The sequence below is a fragment of the Tamandua tetradactyla genome, chromosome 8 (genome assembly GCF_023851605.1).
Source record: "Tamandua tetradactyla isolate mTamTet1 chromosome 8, mTamTet1.pri, whole genome shotgun sequence".
Lineage (NCBI taxonomy): Eukaryota > Metazoa > Chordata > Mammalia > Pilosa > Myrmecophagidae > Tamandua > Tamandua tetradactyla.
Window position 1 is genome coordinate 57,679,849 of NC_135334.1, and position 27,069 is coordinate 57,706,917.

At 43.7% G+C, this 27,069-nt stretch overlaps 1 protein-coding gene and 1 pseudogene across 3 annotated transcripts in view; both read left to right on the forward strand.

Annotated features, from left to right (window-relative positions):
- ME3 (malic enzyme 3) overlaps window positions 1-27,069 on the forward strand; it is a 195,035-nt gene that overhangs the window by 114,099 nt on the left and 53,867 nt on the right. For all 3 annotated transcript variants that reach the window (XM_077113334.1, XM_077113333.1, XM_077113335.1), the window contains 3 exons: window positions 6,513-6,588; window positions 15,942-16,103; window positions 25,261-25,364. In XM_077113334.1, coding sequence (XP_076969449.1) covers window positions 6,513-6,588; window positions 15,942-16,103; window positions 25,261-25,364 — 342 coding nt within the window. The remainder of the gene's footprint in view (window positions 1-6,512; window positions 6,589-15,941; window positions 16,104-25,260; window positions 25,365-27,069) is intronic.
- Window positions 21,078-22,983, forward strand: LOC143643421 (nuclear speckle splicing regulatory protein 1-like; annotated as a pseudogene).

Sequence of the window (27,069 nt, forward strand, 5' to 3'; positions counted from 1 at the left end):
CTTGGGTCACTTGCATTCTCCTCACTTGCCAGTGCTTTGCATTATTAGAAATCACTTGAATATCCTCGTCTGGCCTCAGGAACTCCTGTAGGGCGAAGGTCCCAGGTTGGGACTAAGCAAGTCCAGGTAAGAACACATCCCAATCCACCTAGATATTCTTCCTGAAATCACTAAGAAGGTAGGCAAAGGCAGGGAGAAGAGTCTGTGACATCAGAGAGATGCTTGTCTGCCTTTCTCAGCTGATTGGAATGTCATAGAAGGAGAGATAAGAACCAATCCCTCTTGAGTAAAAAGTTGCAAAGCCTGAAAACATGTTGCTGAGGACATTTAAGAGGTTTTCTTCCCTGGGAGCATCTTTTTTCCGAGCTGGTGTAGCTGCAGTTGTCAGAAAATGGATGGTTAGACCCCTCTAGAACCCTTCTGGAATCTGTGGGCCATTTGTTTATCCTCATAATCCCTTGCCCAGCACTTTTACATCCTCATGAGCATGCACTTTAGAATTTTTATTAGTGCCCCCAGTGCCACCTCTGGTACATTTCACTCTGCACCTTTTAGTTGTTTATTGAGAACTAGATCCCCAGAGAGAGCAGGCAGTCTGGGCCAGTGGAAAAAGTGGACTCAGGAACATGGTTCAAGCAGGTCCTGTTGCATATGAGTGGTGTGATGTCACACGAGTCACTGCATCCCCCTGGGCTTCAATGTCCTCATTTAAAGACATCTTAAAATTCTCATGAGGGCAACCCTTTTGGGATCATATGCAGCTGTAGTTTAGATGAGAGATAGAAAAACACTTTGAGAAGTAGTCAAAAGCTCTTGATAAATTTCAAAATGTGTTGTTACTGCAGTATAATCTTAACAAGAGAACATGAAATTGTACCTGCAAAAGAGAAAGCAAAGAAAATGGAGATTTTAGTAGCCTTCACTTAAATAGGAAAATATTTGTTATGATTATGCTTCTCCCCCATCTTTCTTATCTTCACCAAAGAAGACCTGTATTAATATACACTAGGTAATTTCTGTAATCACACTTTTCCTGTGTTTTGAATTAACATCACCAGAGGTTCACTAAGGTCTATAAAATATTGCATGAATTTGATCCCTTAATGGATGAGGTTTTTCCTAAATATCATTACTGAGCCTCTATCTGGCAAGGGAAATGCTGAGAATCAGAGCTGTTTAGGTAAGGGACATTTCCAGAACAGGGCCAAGAGCATCAAGGCCGGGAATGCGTCACTGGGGTTAATTAGTGTGAGTTAATCGACTTCCCCAAGGTCACTCAGTGAGTCATCAGTGAGCCTGGAGCTGGGACCTTGCTTCTTCCAGCTCAAAAAAGAATTGGAGTTTCTTGTTAACATTCCCCTGTGACTACCCTGGGGGGAGGGGGATGTGGACATGCCTTATGAATATTAGAGCTGCAGCTTTGGAAAAACAGAGAATAGTGGAGGTACAGCCCTATCAAGACGTCAGGCCCATACCTCAGAAGGCAGCTAGCTTGGGAGGTAGAGATGGCCCAGCCAGGTGGTTCTTTAAAAGGATCCAGGATTATAGACTCAACTTGGCCCATTTACCCTCCTACTCCCGACAAAGGAGTTGCCCCTATTTGACTTCACAATGCCCATGTTAACTCCTTTTCTCATGCCAGGCAGTCCTTGAGGTTCATTATATATACGCAATGTGGTTTTCCAAACACATTTCCTAGAGATGATCCTTAGAAACAAATTCTGTGAATCCAAACCAACACTTAGTTTTTGTGTTGTTTGATACAACTGAGAGCCCCACAAGTCATTTCCAAGTGGCACAGCAAATGCCTGGAACTTGCTCTCAGGTCTTATAAATCAATTCAGATACCCACACTGGAAAGAGCCCTCCTCTCTGGTGCTTTCCTCTTCACTGCCTGACATCCTGCTTCCATATACACATTTCCACACTCTGAGCAACAAGGCACTGCACAGCCCAAATGATCCGCTGAGGATGATGCAACATAGCACTCACTTTGCTCCAACTCTTGTCCAACTTTGACACTTTTCAACCTCATTCTGCAACATCGTCATCAGTCATTTATTCACGTAGCCATTCATTCAGAAAGTATGTATTAGACAGTGTGATGGTGGCTCAGTAGCAGAATTCTCACCTGCCATGTCGGAAACCTGAGTTAGATTCCTGGTACCTGCTCATGCAAAAAAAAAAAGTCAGAAAGTATGTATTTAGTATCTACTGTGGGCTAAACCCTGGGATACAATGTGAACAAAAAATCAGATGTGGACCTTGCCCTCATGAAGCTTATAGTCTAATGGGGGAAACAAGTATTAACCAAGTAGTGATAAGTGTGTATATGAAAGGACAGAATATTTTTAGAGTATATAACAGGGAGCCCCTACCTAGATTGGAAGTCATTAGAAGGATAACTGAAAAAAAAGAGTGAGGAAGAGGAGGGGGCTCCAGGTAGAGGGAACAGTATGTTCCCTGGGGTTGGAAGAGCATGGCACATTCAAGAAATGGAAAGAAAGCCAGTGGGCTAGTGACAGGAGAATCAGAAGAGAGTGATGCAGGATGAAGCAAAGAAGTTGATATGGGCTAGGCCACATTTGGGACTTTGGTTTGATCCCAAGAGCAATGAGATGACACTGAAAGAATTTTAACAGGTGGTAACACAATCAAACTGTCCTTTCAAGAACACCACTTTGCTATTGTAGGAAAAATAGACTAGAAAGAGGAAGGAAGGATGATACAATTATTGTGGCACTTTAGGCAAGAGATATTGGAAGCCTGGACTAGGGTAGTGTGATGGGTCAAAGAAGTGCACAGATCAAGAACTGTTTAGAATGTAGAAGTGGAGGACTTCGCAACTGGTTGTATAATAGGGAAGAGGGAAGCATCAAGGATGACTCCAGAGGGTTGGGATTGTTAAACTAGATGTGAGTGATATTCACTGACAGAGGGAACGAGAGAATCATGTTTGTTTTGGCTCTTTTTGTTCTGTTTTGCCCTTTGAGTCACAGTGGTAGAAGATGAGGTCATGAATTTCATTTTGGGCATCTTAAGTATGACGTACTTTGTGACATGCAAGGGGAGATGTCAGGTAAGTAGTAATAAATATAAATGTCTAGAGCAATGGTTCTCAACCAGGGATGATTGTGCCCCCCAGAGGACATTTGGCAACATCTGGAGACATTTTTGGTTGTCTCAGTGGGGTGGGGAGGTGCTACTGTCATCTAGTGCTGCTAAATATTTCTGCAATGCACGAGACCTCCCCTAGTAACAAAAAATTATCAAACTCAGTGTGGGTAGTGCCAATTCTGGAGAAACTCTCGTTTACAGATAGAAATTTGGGAGTCATTGTCCCAAAACGACGCATTTTTTAGATCACATAGAGTGAGAGTAAGAATAAGAAGGAAAGTGAGAATGGTACAGTATTTCTAAACCAAAGCATATTCAAAATAAATAACTTTTGCATGTCCTTTTCCAAAGTGAAATAAAAACTATTCATTGGAAAATTCCCTACCCAGTGACCTAATGAAGGAAATGCACACTGGCTCGGTAGTAAGGAGACATAGGTTCTAGTCCCAACTATGGAGTAACTCTTTCATTAACTATGGAGTAACTTCTGGGAAATCTTTTTATGTATCTGGGCTTTATGTTCCTAAATTTATAAAACGGAGGTGGGGGGAGGTGCGTAGTTGGAGGAAACTTAAGGATCCACCCAGACCAAAGGTTCTATAACATGCATCTTATGGCTTATCCAACGTAGGGGAATGGAAAGCATCAGCCACATTCTAGGATCCCCACTCCAGATGTCAGTAATGCAAGTGGGGAAGGCATGGCCTGAAAAGTCAGAGGAAAGAAATGCAACCTCCTTGACCACATACCTGTACGGGCCCATGTGAGTGCTTTGTATGCTTAGCTCATTCAATTCTCATAACTATCCTGTGAGATAAGCCAATACTGTTCCTATTTTATAGATGGAGAAACTGAGGCCCAGAAAAGTTAAGTAATTTTCCCAAGGGTGGAAAGATAATGAATGATGAAACCAGGATTGAAGGCCAGGTCAGTCTGGCTCCAGAGTGCATGCTTTTTCCCCTCCACACTTCCATGGAACACAGAAGAGGGACTTAAGCCAAGAGGAAAGTCTGCTCTCCCTCAAGAATACCACTATATTAACCTGGTCATTCCCAGAAACTTCAGGTATTCATATGGCACCTAATGCTCAGAGTTAGAGCTCTGAAGCTATGAAAGCCAGCAGCACCCAATACAAGGACTGTTGAAAAAGGGATCAGACTTTGAGTAGAGATATGAAGGAAGCTGATCTGAATAGGACTCAGGTAGAGCAGCATACAGGGTAAAGGATGATATCATCCATATTTTAACACTTCATCTTCTGTGTGAGACCAAGGGGAGAGATGTTTTTTGGGGTGCAAAATTTATATTTTGGGTAGTGCATTACCTAATTTAACTTGTATGGTTAGTTTAGTTGAACAGCATATGTACATGGAATCTTGAATAGGGCGTGAGATTTTGTTGATTTGTCCAGGCTAGTTTGATGCCCAGATTAATTTGAGCAGTGAATAAAGAAGTATTTGCAAAGTCCCTTTGCGGGGGGAACTGGGGAGAAAGGAAGTATTCAACTTCCCCATTTGGAGAATTTCTGATATTCTCATGAGCAGTGGGGACAACCAAATCAATAGGCTGAGCCCTCAATCTTGGAGCTTGCCCCTATGAAACTTATTCCTGCAAAAGATAGGCTAAGCCAACTTAAAATTAGGCCTAAGAGTCACCCCAGAGACCCTCTTGTTGTTCAGATATGGCCCCTCTGTCTCTAGCCAACTGGGCAGGTAAACTCTCTACCCTCACCCCACGTGGGACATGACTTTCAGGGGTGTAAATATCCCTGGCAATGTGGGCAAGAACTCCCAGGATGAGCTGGGACCTGGCATCGAGGGATTGAGAAAGTCTTTTTGACCAAAAGGGGGAAGAGAGAAATGAGACAAAATAAAGTTTCAGTGGATGAGAGATTGCAGAGTCAAGAGGTTATCCTGGAGGTTATTCTTATGCATTATACAGATATCCCTTTTTAGTTTATGGCATATTAGAGTGGCTGGAGGGAAGTACCTGAAACTGTTGAGCTGTGTTCCAGTAGCTTTGATTCTGGAGTATAAAGATATAACTTTTACAATGTGATTGTGAAAACCTTGTGTTGATGCTCCTTTTATTGAGGACATGGACAGATGAATAAAAAAAATCGATAATAAATAAATAAATGATAGTAGGGATAAGGGTAACATAAATTGGGTAGATGGAAATACTAGTGGTCAATTAGCAGGAGCGGTATGGGGTGTGGAATGTATAAATTTTTTTCTTTTTTCTTTTTATTATTTTTCTGGAGTGATGCAAATGTTCTAAAAAATGATCATGGTGATGAATATACAACTATATGATTAGATTGTGAGTCATTAATTATACACCATTTATGGAATGTTCGTGAAGATGTGTCAATAAAAATATTTTTGAAAAAAGGAATACCACTAACTGAGGTACCAAACAGCAAGACTCTCAGTAGCAAATGTTGTTATATCAAGTTGTTTGAAGAGAAGTGGAATTCCCACCATGTCCTGGGGTCTCAGAGTCAGCCTATGTCACAGAGCCCAGGCCTACCTCTCCCACCCGCCCTCCTCTCCTTGAGGGCCATGGAAGGTAGGCTCCATGTCGACTCTGTACTAAAGATAAGGAAGAAGACACCTGATCCTCTGAGGGTCTAGAACAAAATCACAAATGGAGACCTATGTAACTTAGATGTGAACGTTACAATTTCTAGATCAAGCTAATAAGCTGTAAAATAAAATATGGTCCATCCCCCTACTTTTACAAATAGACCTTAATAATGGTGTGAAAGGCCAGGTTTGAGTTTGGAGTTCTCAGACTCTTGTGGTACAGAGAAGTTGGCTCAGCACCTACAGCCCACTCCTCAAACCTTCCCTAGCTCCATCCCACACCACAAAGCACCTCATACACATGTATATGGCCACCCCAGCTCAGGTGTCCAAGTTCCAGCCATAGCCCCAGGCCTAGAGGTCCGCCCACCAGCAGTTAGATCTGCACTCAGGAGGAAGAGGCCCACACAGTCCCTGGAAACAGGCTCCAAGAGGGAATTCTTGGAGTCCAAGGCACATGGAACGTGGTCTAGAAGCAGAGAGAGAGAACGCAGGTGCCAGGTGGGGATGGGCACCAGCTGAGCACAGGCTCCAGGACACAAGCCCCAGGTGAGCACAGGTGCCAGATGAACACAGGCTTCAGGTGGGCACATCCGTTGGCTCCAGTGGACTCCTTGCCCTGTGCAGAAGAGTAATTGGAGGAGGGCCAGAGCAGGGGCCTCCACATAGTTGGGGCTTTGGGCAGGAACCTTGCTTGCCCAGGTCTATGGGAAAAATGAGATGATACAATAATCTGCAGTAGTGCGGTCTTGACTGTTCCCAGTCTGACAGCCGGGCTCCTCTGTGTGTGTGTTTTGTTTCTCCTAGTGGGCTGTTCATTACCATTCATGACAAGGGCCACCTTGCAACAATGCTGAACTCTTGGCCAGAGGACAACATTAAGGTATGATCCTGTTTTCTTGGCTACTGCTCCATTTTGGGGTGAATCCTTTCAACCTGAACCAGAGTCATTCCCACCTATAAAATGAGACATTATGATACTTTCCCAGGCACAGATCGTAGACCCCTTACAGCACAAATGCATCAGGGCGCAGAGGTTTGCATTAACAGGAACCATATGAAATCGTCCTTTATTTGGCAGGGTGTTGGGGGATAAGACTGAAAATGTGTTCTGCATGTGCTGAGCACCTCTTAAGCATGTGGTGCCAGTTTCCATGGTGGATACAGGGAGAGATCAAGAAGCTGATGGATCAGGAGTGAAATTAGACAGAAACCAAAAGACTAAAAAGGTGGAACATGATCAGAGGTAAACAAGTTACTTAGAAAGAGCTGAAAGTGTTCAAAAGAGGCAGAGATTACTTTTAGCCTGAGGAGAATCAGGCTAAAGGGAAGGGAAGGGGAGGGAAGACTTCGTGGGGAAAGTGCCAGTAGAGCTGGCCCCCGAACTGAGAGAGAGTTTGGACAGCTAGACCCTGGGGGAACTAGGATGTAGAGCGAAGACCTTGTTCACCAAGAGAAAAAGCTTATGATGGACAAGGCCTTCACACTTGGGTATGTGTGCTCCTGGGGTTGGAGGTGGGGGATGTATATGCAGAGTGACAGAATAAACCTGGTACTTATTCCTGAAGTATAATTTTACTCAAAAACTTCAGAGAGAAACCATTTCTATATAATGAACATATTATGGAGTGCAAAATTATTCTTAGTTTTTAAATGGAGAACATGCAGGATTACAGAAATTGTTTAATCTCTGTCTACACCCCCAGGCCTCCTCCTAATATATTGACTTCTTTGGAAAAATTTAAAGGATGTGGCATCTAAGATCTTTGTCACTTCTGTAAACACAATGGGTGAAGCAAAAATGCAAAACATCTGCTGGCTTCTTGGTGAAGGCCTTTCTGGCACATGAACCAGGGAGGGGTTTGGAGCCGACAAAGCACAGTGTAAATAATTCTCCAGGCAATAAGAAGACTAATGCTAACACCACTCTGCTTCTCCACTGGGAGGCTGTGCCACTCCCACCTTAGTTTTCTCTCCAGGGCCTCCCTCCCCGTATCCCTGCCAGTTCCCTCAGAAACCCCACTGGGTACCAACTACAGCTTCTCCCAGCCTTACTTTGTGTCCCACCCTCTTCTGCCCCTCTCGGTGGAGTGTTAGCATTCAGAACCAGAGGAAGCTGGGCGGGACCTTGGCTCTCAGAAGTCAGGCCCAAGTCTCAGCCAAGACCCTTGGGCTGCAGCCATGGCCATGGTGAATAGATCATTTTGTACATCTCTGTCTGGGTGTGATTGTACCCTGTGCTTCTCCTGCCTGCTTATCTGCTTAAAACCCAGTTATATGCAGGCCTTGGCCCTACAAATTTTGGTCCCAGTCCCAGAAGAAGCAAGTTTCCAGGGCATGTCTATGATGAATTTATAATAAAATCTTGGGGACATTAAGAAAAGCCAGCTCTCCCCAATGGAAAATTAACTCCAAGATGGCCACAGTGGGTACGCTGCTGAGGTCCTGCAATTGATCTTTTCCACATTCCTGGACAGTAAATGGTGGTGAAATTTTGTACACAGTAGGTGCTCAGTAGATCCTTGCTGAATTGAATGATCTTGGTCAACAGATGTGTTAAGCATCTTCCACGTACCAGGCACTGTGCCAAGAGCCAAGAAGTGGGGTCTCTATTAATACATACAGTACTTTTGTACAAATTATGGGGAATCAGAAGGAAGTACGAAAAGGCAACCTGTCCTCCCAGCTGATGCAGGGGCTTGGTAAGGCGCTCACAGACTGGATTTCAAGTCCAAATTTGCCTCCTGTCAGGGAGTAACTTAGAAAACTGTACCCAAAGCCCTGCTGCACAAAGAAGCAAAATGAGATCAACATGGACCCTGCCCCAAAACTGCTTTTCTCCAGTTGGGAAACCAAGATATTAATTCAAATCTTGGAGCTAAATATCCATTGACTTCAACAAACATATTTTTAAAGTCTTCTAAATACTGAGTGCTCATTACCAGAGAGAGACAGAAACTGTTGTGATTTTGGAAGAGGAGGAAGGGGGAGGGGGAGGGGGGTGAGGAGGGGGAGGTGGAACGGGGGCATTGGAATTACCCTGGAAGAGGTGGGACTGGAGCAGACCTCGGACAGATACACATTCAGAGTCTCTAATGAAAGCCTAGGTGACATGAACAGATCTGGCCGATGGCATCTAATTCCATTGCACTCAACAACGATTTAGTCAACACATACTCTATAAGAGTTCCCTCAAGATTCAATGATAAAGAAGAGGTCCCCACCTTAAGGGCTTAGGCGTCTAGTTAGAGACTAACCCATAACAATTGCAGTGCACAGTTTCGGTGCTGCCAAAGTGAGGACCCAGGTAAGGGGGAACGGAAAGGAGACACTGGCTGACTGCCAGCCTGTGGTGCCCCAAAAAGGACAGGTATACTGCCTGGGACCACTTCCTCCCCTCCATCCTTTATTCTTGTCTCATTTTGGAGAAAACTGGAGGCCCAGTCTGGGCACATCTCTAGCTCCACAATCAGAAAGACCTGTTCCTGAATCTTCCACTTACCTATAGGATGTAAATAACCTCTCTGAGCTTTATTTTCCCATTGTGAGTTAACTAAGGATTTAACTATCATGTGAAACATTGAAGGGCAAGCAAATGTTGCTGTCATTACTGGAGATGGATGAGGAGGCTGTAGTACACACAGCAGCATGGCAAGGAGACGCCAGAGGTCTCAGGGCAACCGTGGTAGAGGTGCCCATACTGTGAGTCACAGGCTGTGACAGGCAGCCCACTAATTTGGCCCCTAGACATGTATGATATGGCCCTCCGTGGATTTTGAAAACTTTGAATTTGAGGACAGCATTTTAAAATCAGGAGACTTCATTTTAAAAGTAACACACCTGGGTTTCCGGCTTCTCAGAAAATCAGAATCTTTGAATGCTGAGTCTATACTTTGGCATGTGAACAATTCATCTAGAGCTGCTGAACTGCCCCCAGCTTACCCCAGCCCCCACCCAGCCTTGTTCACTGACCTTTTCCTCCCCACTTTCAGGGCTGCTATCCCGAGAGGCATAGAATATTCTAAGCTATAGTCTCTTGTTTATTGATGTGTTTTCTCCATTTGCCTTAAAAAGAGAAGATGGGAGTGTCCCTACCTTCTCTGCTAGTTATCCCTTTTGTAGTACTTTGGAGCTGACAAATAACTTCCCCTTCACTATTTCTTTCAGTTCTCACCATCACCATAATCAGAGTGGAGTAAGGAAGGAGTGCCTTTGAAACTGCCAAGCTTAATCTAGAAGAATGGGCGGGAATGTGTTTTAGATAAGCAAGCTGAGGTTGAGTGACTTGCCCGAGGTTGCCCCCAAATAAGTGTTGACTTAGAACACTGCTGAGCCCCCACTCCCCCAGATGCTAAGTAAGGGTAGCAAAGTTTTTCAGGACAAGGGTATCTTTGAACTCCTGATGCTGTGGTTACTTGGCTGTAAGAGAGGGGTGGTTCAGAGGCGAGTTTCCTAATCGACTTGGAAGATAAAAAATGACTTTCTGTGGTTTCCAGCCTGAAAGCAGAGCTGCAAACTAACATATAAGAGTAGTAGGCTGTGAAGGAAGTAAGGCCAGAGCCCAAGGCTAGGGCGACCACGGAGTTTCAGGGACCGCTCTTGTTCAGGGAGGAGGGGGCGGGCCAGTCTGCCCAGAGCTGTCCAGCATAAATCACAAATGGGAGTGAGAACTGCTTTTCTGACTCTTTCCCACAGCGACCATTACCCAGAGTCAGGAGGAAGACTCAGCTGAAAATAGCCCTCCTCCCAACAGCTTTCTCCAGCTCTTAAATCTCTCCCTCATCAGCTTCAGAGGAGGAGGTGCTGAGGGTCTGCTGGGTAGTGGAATTGAGGGACAATTCTCTGCGACTGGGCACCAGCCATTTAGCCCTTTAAAGTTGAACCAAACTGATGGTGCCATGTGCCTACCTATCATGCACAGCCCCACCATTCATTAAGCTCCCACTCTGTGCCCAGGCCATGGGTTGGGTTTCTCAGGAAGCAGTCTCAGGGATGGAGATTAGGAAGTGCTATTGGGATCAACACCTGCGTAAGGGGAGGGGATGCAGGAGGGGCAAGGCAGGGTGGGCTATAGTAGATCTCAAGGAAAACTCAGCTGACCCCATAAGAAAACTCTGGAGCTAGAACGGCCCTTCAAGGCGACCTAAGGTGGGGCAAGGGAGCCAGGCCTTTATATCCCTACATTGATTAGTCCTTGGTTGTGGGCTGTCCCTTGACTTTGGGCAAGGTGGCTCCCTTCAGTCGAGACAGTTCCCAAAGTGAGTTGATAGCTAAGAGTACAAGAATGCTGCTTGAGTTTGCCCTCAGCCTTTGGACAGTCTATTGCACCAGAAGCTCCCAGCATTAGCTCCAGTGAGGTCATGAAAAATGGGATGCAGGATCTCATCTCTGAACTATGTTAATCTACACCGGGTCTGATTTCATTCCATTGGAGAAGGTATTCTGTGCTATTAGCAGGGTTTTCCATAGAAACAGAGCCAACAGGATTGTTTGTGTGTGTTTACAGAGAGAGGAAGGGAGGGAGGGAGGGACGGAGAGAAAGACAGAGAGAGAGAGATTTATTATAAGGAATTGGCTTATGCTACCATGGGGGCTGGGAAATACAAATTCTGCAGTCTGGAAACTCCAGTAAAGGTGATGTTCAAGTCCTTAGTTCAAATTCCCTAGGGAAAGCTGGCAAGCTGGAAATTCCACCAAGAGTCAAGTGTTGAAGTTGACTCAAAAGTCTTCTTCTGGTCTCTGAAACCCTTGATTCTCTTTTAAGATCCTCAACTGATTGGTAAAGGGATAATGAAGAAATTGCTGGCATTGCTGAGGGAAATCTCCTTTGTTGATTGTGAATGCAAACTCCATCTCCAAAATACCTTCACAATAACAAGTAGGCTAATTGACCAAACATCTGGCTACCATAACCTAGCCAAGTTGACACATGAAATTAACCATCACATGCTCTATGTTGGATCCATCACAGAGTCCGGTGATAACTCTCTAATGGATCACTTTTTAGGGGAAGGTTCCTTTTGAACTATTCCTTGAACCATATAAGGATGGTAGGATTTTACCCAAGGAGATAAGGGGATTTAGGAGTGAAATGGCATGTAGTCAAGAAAATATCAATCTTATACAATATTTGGAAGTATTTAGTTTGGAGCATGTAGTGGGGGAGGGGGAAATTCAAAGGGCAGGTTGAGTCTAGATCATGAATGGCAATCTGAGATATTTGGGCTTTATTTTATAGACAGCAGGAGCCATCAGATGTTTTGGAGGCAAGAAAGTGACAAATCTGGGTATAATTTGGAATAGGAAATGGAATGGAGGAGAAACCAAGAGTGGAGGAGAAACCAAGAGTAGAGAGACCAGTCAGGAGACCACTGTAGTGGCTCAAGTGAGAGATGCATGGGCTGATCCAAGAGGGTAGCAATGAGGATGAAGGTCATGGATCAGTTGTGAAAAATATGGAGAAGGTAAAATCAGTAGAACACAGTGGCCAGTAGACTGGTTAACTAATTACAGTGAGGAGTCAAGGGAGATTGGATAATTCTGAGTCTTACAGATACACAGTAACAGAAGGAGAGAAGAAAGCAGGAGGAATAGGTTTGGGGAAAAAAAATAGAACTCATTTGGTTTGGGACTTATGGAATTTGAAAGTACTATAGGAAATTCAAGTGGAAATGTCCAGTAGACAGTTACCTGTAAGTGTATTCTGCTTATAGATATCAGGAGAAGTCATTGGGATAGGTGAAGATATCAAGATTAGAATGCTATCCTAACATAGCCATACTTTCTTAAAAGTTGCATTTCCCAAGATCTCCCCCTTGGTTTCCCTTTCATTCACTCATTTAGCAGATAATTACTGCATGGTTTTTCTGTGATAATGCTAAAATAGAGAGATATGAAACAATTAAAAAGACCAATATATAAAAAGATTATCTTTGCCCCAGATAATCACCATCATAATCAAAAGCGCAGCGATCTTTTACTGATCATTTACTATATACAGTAAATAACTGTTAAAATAACATGTATACTATTTCATTTCATCTTTACAACAACCTCATGAGTTAGTTATTATTATTATCCTATTTCATGGAAAATTGAGGCTCAGAGGAGTTATGTGTTTATCCAAGGTCACATAAGGTTTGTCTTCAGGAGCCTAGCTTCAAATACTGGAACCCCAGCTCTTAACCGTCAGACTCTTTGGTGGGATAAAATACACATTGAGAAAATGTTAAATAAAAACCCAAATGCTATCATTGTCAAACAATTACATGGCACTTTGTGCAGGACTGGACATGCAGTAGGTGTTTAATAAATGTTGGTAGAAGACAGACAGGAAGGGTGAATAGGCTAGTTATATGGTAAGTCTAACAAGTGCTAGTAGTTCAGAGGAAGGAAAAATATTAGATTATAATGGGCAGGATTTGTACTGTGCAGAAAAAGAAGGATCTTCCAGGAGAGAGGAATATAGAAGCTGAGATGTGAGAAGTTATAGGTGAATTCAGAGGGTGTCTGTGAGGAGTAAAGAGGCCAGTTTAGCTAGAGTGGGCAACTGTGTACAGATAGATGTTTTTAGAAGATAAAATTTCAGAAAGAGTCAGGTCATTAAAGAATTAAGCTTTTTGCATTCTATTCTGTGGACAGTTAAGATTGAAGGTTTTTGAGCCTGGGAGTAGCATGATAAAAAGGAGCATTTGGTATGATGCCTCTGACACTGGTTGTCAGAAAAGAGTGTAATGAAGAAAGATGAGAAGCAAGCAGTCTAGTTGTGAAGATATTGCAACACCCAGACAGAAGCACAGTAGGATTGAGAATGGATGGTATAAGGACATGTGACATTCCAGATGGAGTAGGTAGAATTTCTTTCAGAGGGGTTGAATCTAAAGTAGTGCCCTTGAGCATTTCCAAACTGGAAGACAACCTGTCTCCGTTTGGAAAGACCCGAGGGTTGTAGAGATAACACCCTGGAGCAGCTAATTCTTCTGTTTAACTCCATGCTACTCACTGTCACTCAGCAGAGAGAAGGATTCTGAGGGAATGGAAACCAGATTAGGAAAGATGGTAGAGAATAGCCCAGAGTTTGGGCAACCACGGGCAGCGTGAGTGTACAGGCTCCAGCAGGGATAACTGCTAAGAGGAGGTCCTTTATGCTGGGTGGAGAAGACACCACCAAGACTTGGCAGAACTTTGCCAAGAGCACATGCACTTTAACCCAGCTGAATGGGGTGGTAAAGGACCCCTGAGCCAGAAACCCAAAGCCTGATTGGAATCCTTACCTGCCAAATACAGTAGCAAGTGACCTTGGGAATCATCTAAGTCATCTTATCTTTCCAAGATAAACTGATGTGAAAACATCCAACCCAGTGCCTGGAATATAGCTGATGTATTTAAATATATGTAGAGCATGAGGATTTTAGAGCTTCCATTGATCATTTATAAACAGGGATAACACTCTCTGACCTGCCTACCTCCCTGGGCTGAAATGAGGATAAGATGAGACGCGGGTTTTGGACACTTTTCATAGAAGCAGTAAACTATCCTTAGGGGGAATAACATGATCTTCAAGGGTCTATTGCCCCTCCAGAACCCCCTTTTCAGAAACAGAGGAGTGTTTTTAAGAATCTCTACACCTATTTCTACAAAAAGACAGGATCATCCCACGTTTGCTCTCACCCCTGGAGAGAAACAGAAGTGAGAAGATGCCATGGACCCTTTGTGTACTGGAACATAAAGTCTTCCAGGGTAGGCATGAGCCTTTGTCTCTTCATCCCCAGTGCCCAGCATTGTACCTTCTTAGGTCAAACCAAACTCTGTGGAGCTCTTGGGCCCCACGCTTGGGGCCAATCAGAACTTCTATAGCTCCAAGCTACTCCTTAGTCCTGACCCAGTTTGCAATGGAGGGATGGGTAGACCTGTACACTTACCTCCATTCAGAGAGGAAGTGAACCAATGATGACAAGCAGGTTGGAGTTGATTTTCCTAACAGTGAGCTATAAACAACTTCTCTGTCACCCTCAGGGAATCTTCTTGACCTAGCATTCAAAGCCCTTCACAGTCTGACTCCTTCCAGACTTTCCATTTTTTTCCTTCATGCAACCTATTCCTCCTTGTTCTCCTGGCATATCTTACATCCCTTCCTCCCATCCCCACCTCTACCACACCTTAATTTCCTTTTGCATCAAACATCTTTCTCCCCATCTGCAACCTGACCAAGATCTGACATGTGTGTCTCCTCACCCATAAAAGTTACTATCATAACATCCATTACAGGAAATAACTTTGCCTCTCTTAATCTCTGCTACCACTTGGACTATTCTTCTGTACTTATACTTTCTTCTCAGAATCATAAATATTAATATTTGTGTTCTCTTTCTCCTTTTAGCCCCTTAATTCTTAAGGGCTATGTCCATACATACTTGTTTTCACAGATGAGTAAACTGAAGCTCCTACCACCTAGTTCTCAGACAGTGTCTTATGCAAAGTAGATGCTTGGTAAATATTTGTTAAATAAGTGAATGAATATCCATCAAAATCATATAATTATTTCTATTATCACCACCAACTTCAAAAACATCTATTACGTCATAGTAGATGAGCCTTAAACAGTATCTAATACATAGTAGGTCCTCAATGATTATCTGCCAAAACACAAAAGGTTTTCCTGGTAAAGCTGTAGAACCCTCCTGATTTGGGATGAAATAGTAACCCCAACATATGTCACAAGGAGCTCTTGTTCTTTGTGGATTTATTATATCTTTGTGGATTTATTATGTATCTCAGGAACAGGCCCGAGAGCACTTAGACTGATCTCTAAAGCCCTGGGCTATAGCACCAGCAGGAACACGTGTTTTTCATTATCTCCTACCCTCAACGCTAACCTCAAGTTGAAAATGTCTGCTTACTTTCTCTGAGGTAGAGTGACTAGTTGTGGTTTCCCTCTTGTTGTTTCTAGAGCCTCCACCCGCCAACCTCAGAAGGAAGGGCAGGTGTCTTTCTGTCATCTCTCCTTGTAGGGTTTCCCACCAGCCTGCCAGGAAGGGGAGGATGGGCGGGAAAATGATCAGCCACCTGCAACTGAATGAATCCTTCCGCCTTGTCCCAGACAAGCTGTTTCATCCCCCCCCAGCAAAATCAGCGGGGGTCCGTTTGCCAAGCCTGCCGTCTTTGGCTGTTAAAATGAGCACTTTATCACAGGAGGCTTGGTCCCTGACTTAATGGTGCCCCTGCTGTGTTTTTCAGGCCGTGGTGGTGACCGATGGGGAGCGCATACTGGGCTTGGGAGACCTGGGCTGCTACGGCATGGGCATCCCTGTGGGCAAGCTGGCCCTGTACACCGCATGTGGAGGGGTGAACCCACAGCAGTGCCTCCCTGTCCTGCTCGACGTCGGCACCAACAATGAGGTAACATGCCACCCAGGCAAGAAACTCTGTGACCAGAAGGTGGCAGCTGGGATGGAGGGCAGGGTGGTCCTATCTACAGAGCAATGAGCATATCGTTCCTGCAATCCCCTAGACCGGGTACTTCCCCTAAAGAGTTGGGAAATGGAGGATGTTTCTCCTCCCTGGTTCTCCACCCTACCCTCCCAGTCCCATCTTTCCCCCTTCACACTTCTAGGTTTCCATCTTCTCCACCCCTTTGAGCTCCACTGTGCCTGTTGATGACCCCTGGTCAGACGTCTTTCCTGCCACCGTGACCCCAGGCAGCTTCCATTCCCCTGAGGGCCACTCTGATAGTGTGATTGAGATAGGAGTAACTGAAGGGCTGTGTTCTTTAAGCATTTGAGAGGCCAGTGGCTTCAGTGGAAGGATTAATTAGAATTCAAAATACCTCTCCTTATGCCTCACCACCAGCCTAGGGGTCAGGGGAGGCCAGATGGTGGTACAAGCCTTTTGACCGTTGGTCAAGACAAGTCACTCTGCTCTACACAATGGTTCCCTTCTCCCAGCCTTAGTTTTGCTGTCTTAGTTGTGCTGAATTGTCTTTGCATGCATAGATGAGTGTACTGAACTTGCTTGTTTTTCCCGTCCAACACCTGCCATGTTCCAAGTGGATTTAATTGATACCTTCACTCCCTCTCCAATAAGCTGGCTCTAGACAAGAAATGAAACAGCTTGAGGTTGATTCTGGGGCCACTGGGTCCCCTGCACGAGCATTGGTTGCCTCTAGCAGGTGCCTCAGGATCCTTTGTCATTGAAGGCCCAGCACCAAGCAATGATGTGCTGAAGCTTACAGTTGGCCCCAAATTTTAACAAACCCACAAGGAAACCAGGAGGGAGACTCCCAGTGATCACGGGCCAGTCCTTTTTCACACATCACACTATTTAAGCCATACCCTATGAGTGGAGCATCTGTTATACCCCATTTCTGCAGTTGAGGAAACTGAGGCCCAAATAGATTAATTTGCTCAGAAGATGTGCTAGAAGTATCAGGTCTGGCATCCTAAACTGCATATGGGCTTCTCTCCCCATACCACACCCACAGCCCCTGCTTGAATTTCTATTGCATTATAAGTAAAGATAATTTCTTGATTTTTAGAATTTTTATTATTAGAGTAACTTTACAATATTCAACTTTTAAAAGGAAATGAGATATTGCCCACTATGCCACATTAGTCTTCCCTTCCAATCTTTACCAGTATCTATACACAGATGTAGTTATTACAACATAGTCTTAGTTGAAAAACTAGAACAAAATTACTGGCACTTTGCGATTACAACTAAGGTTATTTTGTGAATACTTTCTCTTATCTATCAAAAGTTTATTGAGTGTTTACTAGGTGCCAGGCACTCTGCTCAGCATGAGGAGATAAATTACAGCTGGGCCGGGTGTAATATTGTAGTTGTCAGTCAGTATAACAGTGTCACCTACTTTATCATTTTAATGGCTCATGTGTTACATCTATTCAAAGTGCCTCCTTCTCCCCCTGGGGGCTGTAGGCCTCTGGAATCACTCCTCCCTCCAGGGTGCAGGAGCATCTCCCCTCAGCCTGCTCCTTCCACAGGGTCCCCCCTGAGAGGATAGAACATGCCATGGGGATGAGCAAAAGCAGTTCTCCTCCCGTCTGGTGACAACTATGCCAGCACTGAAGCCGTGTGCTAAGTACTTGCAATGTGCCAGGCATAGTTCTAGGTCTTTATTGTATTTAATCTCATTTAATTCTCAAAACAGCTGTACATACGTGATATTGTTCTTTCCACGTCATAGATGTGGAAACCGAGACCGAAGCATGTTAACTACTTATCGCAGATATCACTACTCTAAGTGTCAGAGCTGGGATTTGAACCCAGGTGCCTCTGGCTCCAATGCTGCCTTGTTTCCACCACGACACACTGCTCCAAGGGGCCAAGTGTTTGTGTTATAGACTAGGTAATCAAGACTGACAAAGTAGATGTTTCACACAGTCGGGGGCTCATGGACCCTCAGAAGCAAAAGGTGAACTCCCTCCGGACCCACTTCAAGATACCCAGGACACAAAAATCCAAACTTACAAAGTGGTCAACATTAGGAAGATGTTGACTTCTCTCTTTTCAAATGAATCCACCATGTGATCTCCCACACTATAATTCTTTAAAAATTTTCATGTTTGTTTCCCCAGAAGTCTTGGGGCGCTTCTATTGCTCAGAGCAAGCCAAAGCTAGAGAAAAGAGACACTCAATCTTGCAATTTTCATCTCACAAGACAGTGCAGGGAGGGTGCTGTTATGAGAGTTTTATGTCAGAATAACTAAACCATCTGTGAGTATGTCTCTATAAAAATCCTGAGGTAACAGAAGCTTTAATCAGAGTCAGAAAAAAAAAACACCCCACCAGGTTTCCTGTTGAAGGAAAACATCTGTTGTCCGTAGCCCTGAAACTCTGAGTCATTTTACCTGCCAGCACCAAGGAGGTTTGGATAAATAAATACATGAGGCAATGATACCATGGAGAAGGGACGTCCCATGATTAGGTTTGTAAACCAAGGGGGCAGGGTAAAATAGCCCCCCCACTGCCCAGTTACAAGAGTGCCTGCTCTCAGCCTTCCATCATAGCTGTGGACTGGTTTGCTAGATCCAAAGCAGCCACCCTGCCCAAAGACAGAGTGAGAGACTGGCCGAGCTGCAAGAGACCTGAAACACTGTCTTGTTCAATCCCCTCTCTCTGTGGGAAAAGACAGGCACCAGAGTGGAAGTGGCTTCCCCAGGGTTTGACTCCATGCTCGATGCTCTTCTCACTTATGCTAACAGTTCTGCCGGACAACCCAAGGAGCTTCACTTAAAATGGCCCTCCTGAGTCTTCAAGTTCTCATGGCAGAAGCCTTAAGCCTCTATGAGTTTGGCACAATGAGATGCTTTGTGAGAGTCTCTTTGAAAATGACTAATGGGCAGGAGGTCATGTCTGCTTGGGGAGATAAGCATGGAAATGGATTATCACAGAACCTGGTGCAAGTTGCTTTGGGGGTGTCAGTGGATTGCTGAGGAAGCATGGTGTCAGTGACAGAGCTGGGTGGTGAAGGGTCACTTTCACCTTGCAAGAATATCTTTGCCACGAGTTAATAAATGTTTAGCTTTCACCATGTGGTGTCATCAGACACTCATCTCTGTACATGTGTGGTCTGTGAGCGGGCCCTTCTGAGGGTCTCTGTAGCTTACTCACCAGATTAACTGAGTTTCCAAAGAAATGAGTGTTGGCACACCTGCCACCATGATGAGGGAAATAGAGCAGCCTATGTCCGCAGCATTAGCCCCATGACCTTCCCAGACCCCCAGATGCTCTCAGAACATCTTAGTATGCCTGTTGCTATGCAAGGTAAATATTTTTCTGGGCCAGAGGGTCATCTGTCTTCCAGCTTAAATCCAATGTGCAGTGATATGGCAAATGAAGAGGAGGAAACCATTTCACTTTCCATGACATTTTGTCTCCAAGAAAAACCTTGGGGAGGCAGAGCTGGGCAAACAACCAGAAAGGGCATACATTCAACCATCTAACACCCATGGCAGAGGAGAAAGTTCTAGTTCACTTTTGGATAAATGTCTTAGCCTAATATTATAGTTATAGAGCTATAGAGATAATAATTCAAGTAATAGTTCGGTGCCAGGCATCCTGCTGGTTACCGGGACTTAGTAGGTGAATAATTCTGGTCCCCACCTTGAAGAGAGCCCTGGTCTAGAAGCCATGGTTTCCACCCTGTTGCTCCCACCAATTTGCTTTGTGACCTTGGGCAGTTTAAGGGACTCAAAAATCTCACATGCAGGAAGCTGAACCGAGTAATCTCTAAGACCTTCGTAGTTCTTAATTCTGCCTCTCCTTACCCCAGTCCTGTGACTCCTGCTACTTGATCAAGAACATGTTTTAAGGGCTTACCATGTGCATCACTGTACAAATCAGTAGGAAGACAAAAATGAATGAGGAGCAGATCCTTTCCTCCAAGAGCTTGCATTTTGAATAGAAATCATTGTTATCCCAGTTTGACAAAGAAGAAAAATTAAACACTTTACCTAAAGTCACAGAGCTAGTTAAGTGTGATAGCTGGAAATCAACCCCAAGTCTATCTGATAACAAAGTTCAAACCCGTTTGATTCCAGAGCCGGGCCATACCGAGGTTATGGGCTCAGCAGGAAAGCATCCTGAGCAGTGTTACCAGGCCATGCAATGCCCTTTCCTCTAAGAACTCTGCCTCCCAGCTCTTAGGTTCCTTCTCCTCCTACTGATAGGATTTCCAGATTTAGCAAATAAAATTACGGGATGCCTAGTTAAATTTGAACTCCAGAAAAAACAAGTCATTTTTTTAGCATAAATATGTGCCATTTGGGACATATGTACACTAAAAAACTATCCATTGTTTATCCAAAATTCAAATTTAACTGGGAACTTTGTATTTTATCTTCCAACCCAACCCACTGAGAACTTCTTTCATAAATGAATTTACAAGAAGTCAGGAAAGAGGGGGGCTGCGAGGAGAGGGTCCAGGCCAGTTAACACTACCCCACCATGCTGGCAGACATCTCTATAGCTGAATCACTGAGAAGGACACTGGGCAGAATGTGGACTTTCTATTCCATGTGTTGCCAAGACAGCCGTGGGGGGTCCACTTGCATAACTACCATTTTGAAGAAGCCATTCCACGCCTGCTGAAGGAGACCCAGCTGGCTGGAGATATAGACACACCATTTCCCCAGACTCCATCCTTGCTTTTGCTGCTCTCAGCCTGGTCCTCAGGATGACAATAGCCTGGGCCTTCCCAGCCACAATGAAATCCTTGCATTCAGAACAGGCAGAGGGTGAAGTGCTGACCTTGCTCCTGTGGGCCCTAAAGTGTCAAGTGATGGGCTGTAAAGGGCATGGACGTGAGCCCCTGTCAAAAGCAAGGCTTTCACTGTGTGAGCTTGGGCAGTTTATTTAAACTCTTGAATTCCAACTTCCTCCTCTGTAAAAATAGGGACTAGAATATGTAAGATTATTAGGAAGATCAAAAAGTTAATTACTTGAGTGCACAATACAAAAAATAAGATATTTTTTTAGCATCAACTCCATATAAGAGCCTTCTTTATATTGCTTGTGTATGTGTTAAGATTTGAAGTGTTTGAGGCATAAAAGTATAATATAAGGGTCGGCCACATTCAGTAGACATGGCAGCAAGATGGCAATTCCAGGCAGGCAGTTTGGACTTATTTTGCCAAAGAAAACACAGCAGTTGCAGCCTGTTTTGCAAAAAACATCAGTGTTTGGGAATGATTCTGATGATGATGATGAGACTTCTGATTGGAAGCCTTCAGAGGGAAGGAAAACTGGAAATCCAGAAGGCCCTTGCCGAAGATGCCACCGTTTATGAATATGATAGTATTTATGATGAACTGTAGGAAGAAAAGGAAGGAAAGTAATTCCAAGTTACTCTTGGGAAAGAAAGCCCAAGTGTATTCACAACTTACTAAAAGCAGTTGAGATCATTAAAAAAAAAAAAAAAAGGGAGCAGAAAAAAAGAATGGAAAAGAAAATTCCAAGAGGATGAGAAATGGAAAAGGGAGAATTTGATGATAAAGAGTCATTTGTGACATCTGCTTATAAGAAAAGGCAGCAAGAGAGGGAGAGAGAGGAAAGAGGGCTGCTGCACTTGAAGCACGTTTGGATGTAAATAAGCAGAAAGATCTCAGTGGATTTTATCGGGACCTATTAAGTCAAGCAGTTGGTGAAGAGGAAGTACCTAAATGCAGCTTTTGTGAAGCCAGGTCTGAAATAAAGGAAGATAAATCAAGAGGTTACTCCGATGAAGTGAGTTCAGAGAACAAAATATCACATGAGAAATGTGTTCTCCATGCTGGTATGCAGGTGGAGGAAAATTCAGATGCAGACAATGGTTTTGATGCTAAAAGCAGCGAGGACGATGAAATGAAAGAAAATAATAAACAGCCAGGAGGGATAAAAGCACAGAAACCTCCCAGAATGGCCCCAAACATCACAGGAATCAAACCCATTCACAGCCATCTAGTGAAAAAAGAGGACACAGTGTAAAATGCTGTGCAAAAAGTTCCCAAGTCAAGAGGACATGAGACAAGGGAAGATAAGCACCCAGAGAGACAATCCAGCGACCAGGAGAGGTATTATACTGAGCATGATTACCTAAAAGAAAAGAAGGATTTTTATTGGCATAGTGAGGCCAAGCATAGAGAATTTCACTGGAAGAGGCATGAACAATGAAGATAAATCAAGAGAAAGAGACCAGAAAGAAAGAGAAAGAAATGACAGAGTGCAAAAGGAAGAAAAATAGGGAGAAATATCCCCCAAGAGAACAAAAAATGAAATGGCCATGACCAACACAGTGAGGAAAGAGGAGAGAAGGAAGAGAAAAGCAAAGAAAAGGAAAAGCATGGGAACATTAGAAAGGAAAGATATGAGAACAATGAAAAACACAAAGATAGGGAAAAACTAAAAGTAAGCAATGATAAATACAAAGATAGGGAAAAACAAGAAGTAAAGTGTTCAATCTTCAAAAAGAAATCAAGACAGAAAGGAAAGCAGCCCAAGTTCTAGAGCTTGTTTGACCGGGAAAAAATCCAATAAAATAAGAAACATAGAAAAGGACAAAGAAAGAAACCAAGAGAAACCCACTAGCTCTGAAACATCACCGGTAGCAAAACCCAGAATCACAGAGAAAAGGTTAGAGATGGATGAAGAACAAGAGTCTACTTGAGGCAATAGGCAAGTTTGCAAAATGGAATAATGAAGAAACTGTAATGTCTGCAGGTACTTGGCTGGGCAAATGGCACGGGTTCATGCAAAGACCTATATTGAGAGAGAAGATGATTGATAATTACACCAGTAGAAAGATCTAGGGAAGCACAGACAATTATTACCTTTGGAACATGCTGTATAAAAGAAAAAAGTGTGTTAACGATGGTTTGGGAGGTCTTCTAAACATATTTTTTCAAAATTGATTTTTGGTTTAGGTTTAAATCAAAAGACAGTCCTTTAACCATGAATTGTTGAATTTATATAATCTTACTTAATACCACATTCTTGGTTATATCTAAGTAACCGTTAAGAGTGTGCTTAATGCCTGTAGGTACTTAATGAAGACAATTGGCTATACCACAACCATTAAAAAATGATCTAAACAACTACCCTAATACTGGTTTTGATACAGGGGCTGTTTTGTTTTACAAGCACTGAATTTCAGATTATAATACATGGAGATGAACAATAAAGTAGAGAGAAGATATGGTTATACTTTATGCTCTGAATTTGTATTACACTACAAAATGTGCATCATACATCTTGTCTAAATAACTTTTTAGTACACAGCATACTTGGGCTTATGCAAAATAAAAATAATGATATGCTTATATATTTTTAAAAAAAGTATAAGGACTTTTTAAAATATAAGGACTTTTAAACAGCTTTTTATCATTATTCTTATATCTCAAGAGTACCACGTTATAGTTGATCATTGAATTTTACTGTGGATATACTGAAAGATTTCAGGAAAATCCCAAAATTCTTCAATACCACTGGAGAATATGATTTGTTTCGGAAACACTATATGCGCTATTGAGGAATTCAGTCTGTGCTTTCTGATAGCACCAGTAATTCAAATCTGTGACTTAACAACATTATAAATTAAAACTCACAATTGAACACGCTTAGTCTAAGAACTGATAGTGTGTTTGTGTATTTCAGATAGTTGTAATTATGATATCTGCAATTTTGAATCCTGCTTTTGCACTTAATCACATACACATTTATCCAGGTAATGCATAATCTTAAAAAACATTGAATTTAATGGTTGCTTAACTATCCCTCTATCCTGGATGTTTGCTGCTTCTCAGTGACTGGCAGACAGTCACTTTGGAGGTGGCGCATAGAAGAGTCAGCACCTTATATGTCCTACTCTCAGCCTTTAGCTCACATGTGTGCACGCGTGCACACACACACAAAAACACAACCAGGGAAGAATCCTAAGCAATTTCAAGAACATATAGTCCGGGTGAGGGGAATAAGAAAAGGAGGCTAAGGCCCACCTTCTTTCTAAATGTAGACATGTCATACCACGAAGAAGGTGCTAAACTTAACTTCAGATTTTTGTGGACCAAGGCGGGCAAGCTTCGTTTGGGAAGGCAAATAATCCCTGTTCATTTCTGTCCCCTACACCGCTGCCAACCACCTCCTACAGTGATACCAAGCAGAATGGACCTAGAGCATATCCTTAAAAAGTCAATTCTTATAGAGGTATAAAAGAACAACCTAAGCTATTAATATGTCATAGTGGTTTTATTTATGGAATCTGGAGCCAGATGGCCTGGATTTTAGCTCTACCACTTACTAGCCCTTGTCCCTGGGGGCAGGTTGCTTACCTCTCAGCATCTTCTTGCCTCATCTGTAACAGAGGCTAGGCATTAGAATGGGCAAATTTCATGAACTGACATTTTTGGTTCTATTATTTTATACTTGTATCCCCAGGGCCTAATACAATGCCAGACACATGGTAGGTATTAGTAAGATTTCATCAAATGAAATGAATTAAATATCTTCTAATTTAAGTCCAGTTCAGTGGCTTTGGGCAGCATCTAACACCTCAATCCAGATGCTGCCAAAAGTCCACTACAGTGGTTCTCAACATTTGTCAATGTTTGGAGACATTTTTGATTGTCACAACTGGGGATGCTACTGCATCTAGAGGAGAGAGGCTAAGGTTACTGCTAAATATCCTACGATGTACAGGACAATCCCTCACATCAGAAAAATGATCTGGGCTGAAAGGTCAATAGTGCCACTTTTGAGAAACTCTGAAACAAATTCAGAGCCTGAAGCCAGGATCTGAAAGCTGTGTCTGAGAGGCTTGCCTGGTTCAGCTCATGCTCGGTTACTGGTGAGCCACCTGGGAGTCCACACTCAGAGAACTGGCTTAGCTGCCAGATCCTGGAGGAATGACAGCTAGACTCAGCCAGCTTCCTGCTCTCCCCTCCCCGCCCATCCCCTAGGCCTTCTTGCAAAACCAGGACAGTTGAGGAAACTTTGTGCTGAAAAGGGGAAGAAAAGCAGGAAACACTGGGGAGTAGGCTCAATAAATGGATGCCATCTGTTTCAGGAGCTGCTCAGAGACCCTCTGTACATCGGCCTGAAGCACCAGCGTGTGCGTGGGAAAGAGTATGACGACCTGCTCGATGAGTTCATGCAGGCTGTGACCGACAAGTAAGTGGGTCAGCTGTTCTTTTTTATTTTTTATAAGCAAGTAAGAAAAGTTTATTGATGAGAAAAAAAGTACATACTCAAGAGGAGAGCACATGTGCACTCAAAGGCTCAAAGTAAAGATGTGCCCAGTCTGTTCCTTTTAAAAGGGGACCCTTAGATGATAATATGACCAAAGCCAACAATGGCTTTGACAGATACACAGACAAGCGGCATGCTTTTCAGAGTAGTCTGAAAATTCAAACCAGTAATTGGAAGACTCAAAACCAAATGGGCAGGTGGGCCACAGTGGCTCAACAAGCAGAGTTCTCACCTGCCATGCCAGAGACCCGGGTTCAATTTCCGGTGCCTCCCCATGCAAAAGAAAAAAAAAAGGAGAAAAGAAAAACCAAATGGGCTCATTCTCTGGGAGAATCTTTGAGGGAAGAGAAAGGAAGAGAGGGTTAATGACTGAATGCTCAAAGATCTAGAGATAGTTAAATAGCTGCTGGACCAGGGAAAAAAGGCCTTGGCCTGAGCTATTCTGGGTTCTTAGCATGATTAGTGATGTTGCAAGGTGGTGGAGGAAAGTGTGCTCCTCTGACAAAATGGCTTTGGAAGGCAGCTTGCCTCATTAGTCGTCATTTTCTACCTCTATGAGAAAACCAGGCAGAGTATAGTTTGGTTAATGGTTAATGAGCCACCATAGCAGGCCACATGGGCTCTGGGCCCACCAGATTTATGAGGTGTCATCCCTGCATTAGGGTGTGCAATATTGGCAGCTTCCACCACCCTCTCCCACCCCATGAGTCTGCCTTCGTGGCCACTCACTCACCATGCCATGTCTGGCATGCTGCTGGGCTGGAGCCCTGAAAACAGCCCCTCATCCCTGTTCCCCCACAGTTAATCTGAGTTTCAACAGCTCTGCAGGCCTTGGTAAGTTAAGCAGTTTCTCTTCTTACTTGAAAGCCTCCAGCCCTTCTTGCTGTCATAAAAGTGCCTCTTGCAGGTTTTGGCAGAGCTGGGCTGCCCATCCTTGGCGAAGTGTTCCCTTGCCTGGACACTCAAACTTGAGGAGCTACTTTAGCCTCAGCAGCCTGTAAAGCCTATGAAGTCTCATTTGGGTGGGTTTTGTGGGTGGGCAAACTGGGTTTGATGTCTGACCTCATCACTTCCCAGATTTGTGATGTGGGACAGGTTATGTCACTTTTCTGAGTCCTGGTTTCTTTGGGGATAAGAAGAGAAGGCTGTGCTGTTAGGTGTGTTGGTTTGAAAGTGGTGTGTATCCAAGAAAAGCCATGTCCTTTAATCCTGATCGATGTTGTAGGATGGAAACCTTTGATTAGGTTGTCTCCATGGAGGTTGACCCACTCAATTGTGGGTATGACCTTTTACTTGGATTGTTTCCATGGAGAGGTGACACACATAATTGTGGATGTGGCCTTTTGATTAGATGGAGATGTGACTCTACCCATTCAAGGTGGGTCTTGATTTGTTTATTGGAGTCCCTTAAGAGGGGACACATTTTGGAGAAAACACAATTGCTTCAGAGCCAACAGAGATGCAAACATCTGGAGATGTTAGGAGTGGCAACAGAAAGAGCAGATGCCTAGACCTGGATATTTGGAGATGCAGAGCCCAGCATACATCACCATGTGCCTCTCATGTGATGCAAAGCAAGCCAGAGCCCAGAGTTGTGTCCCAGAGGAGCTAAGTGTAGACTCATGGA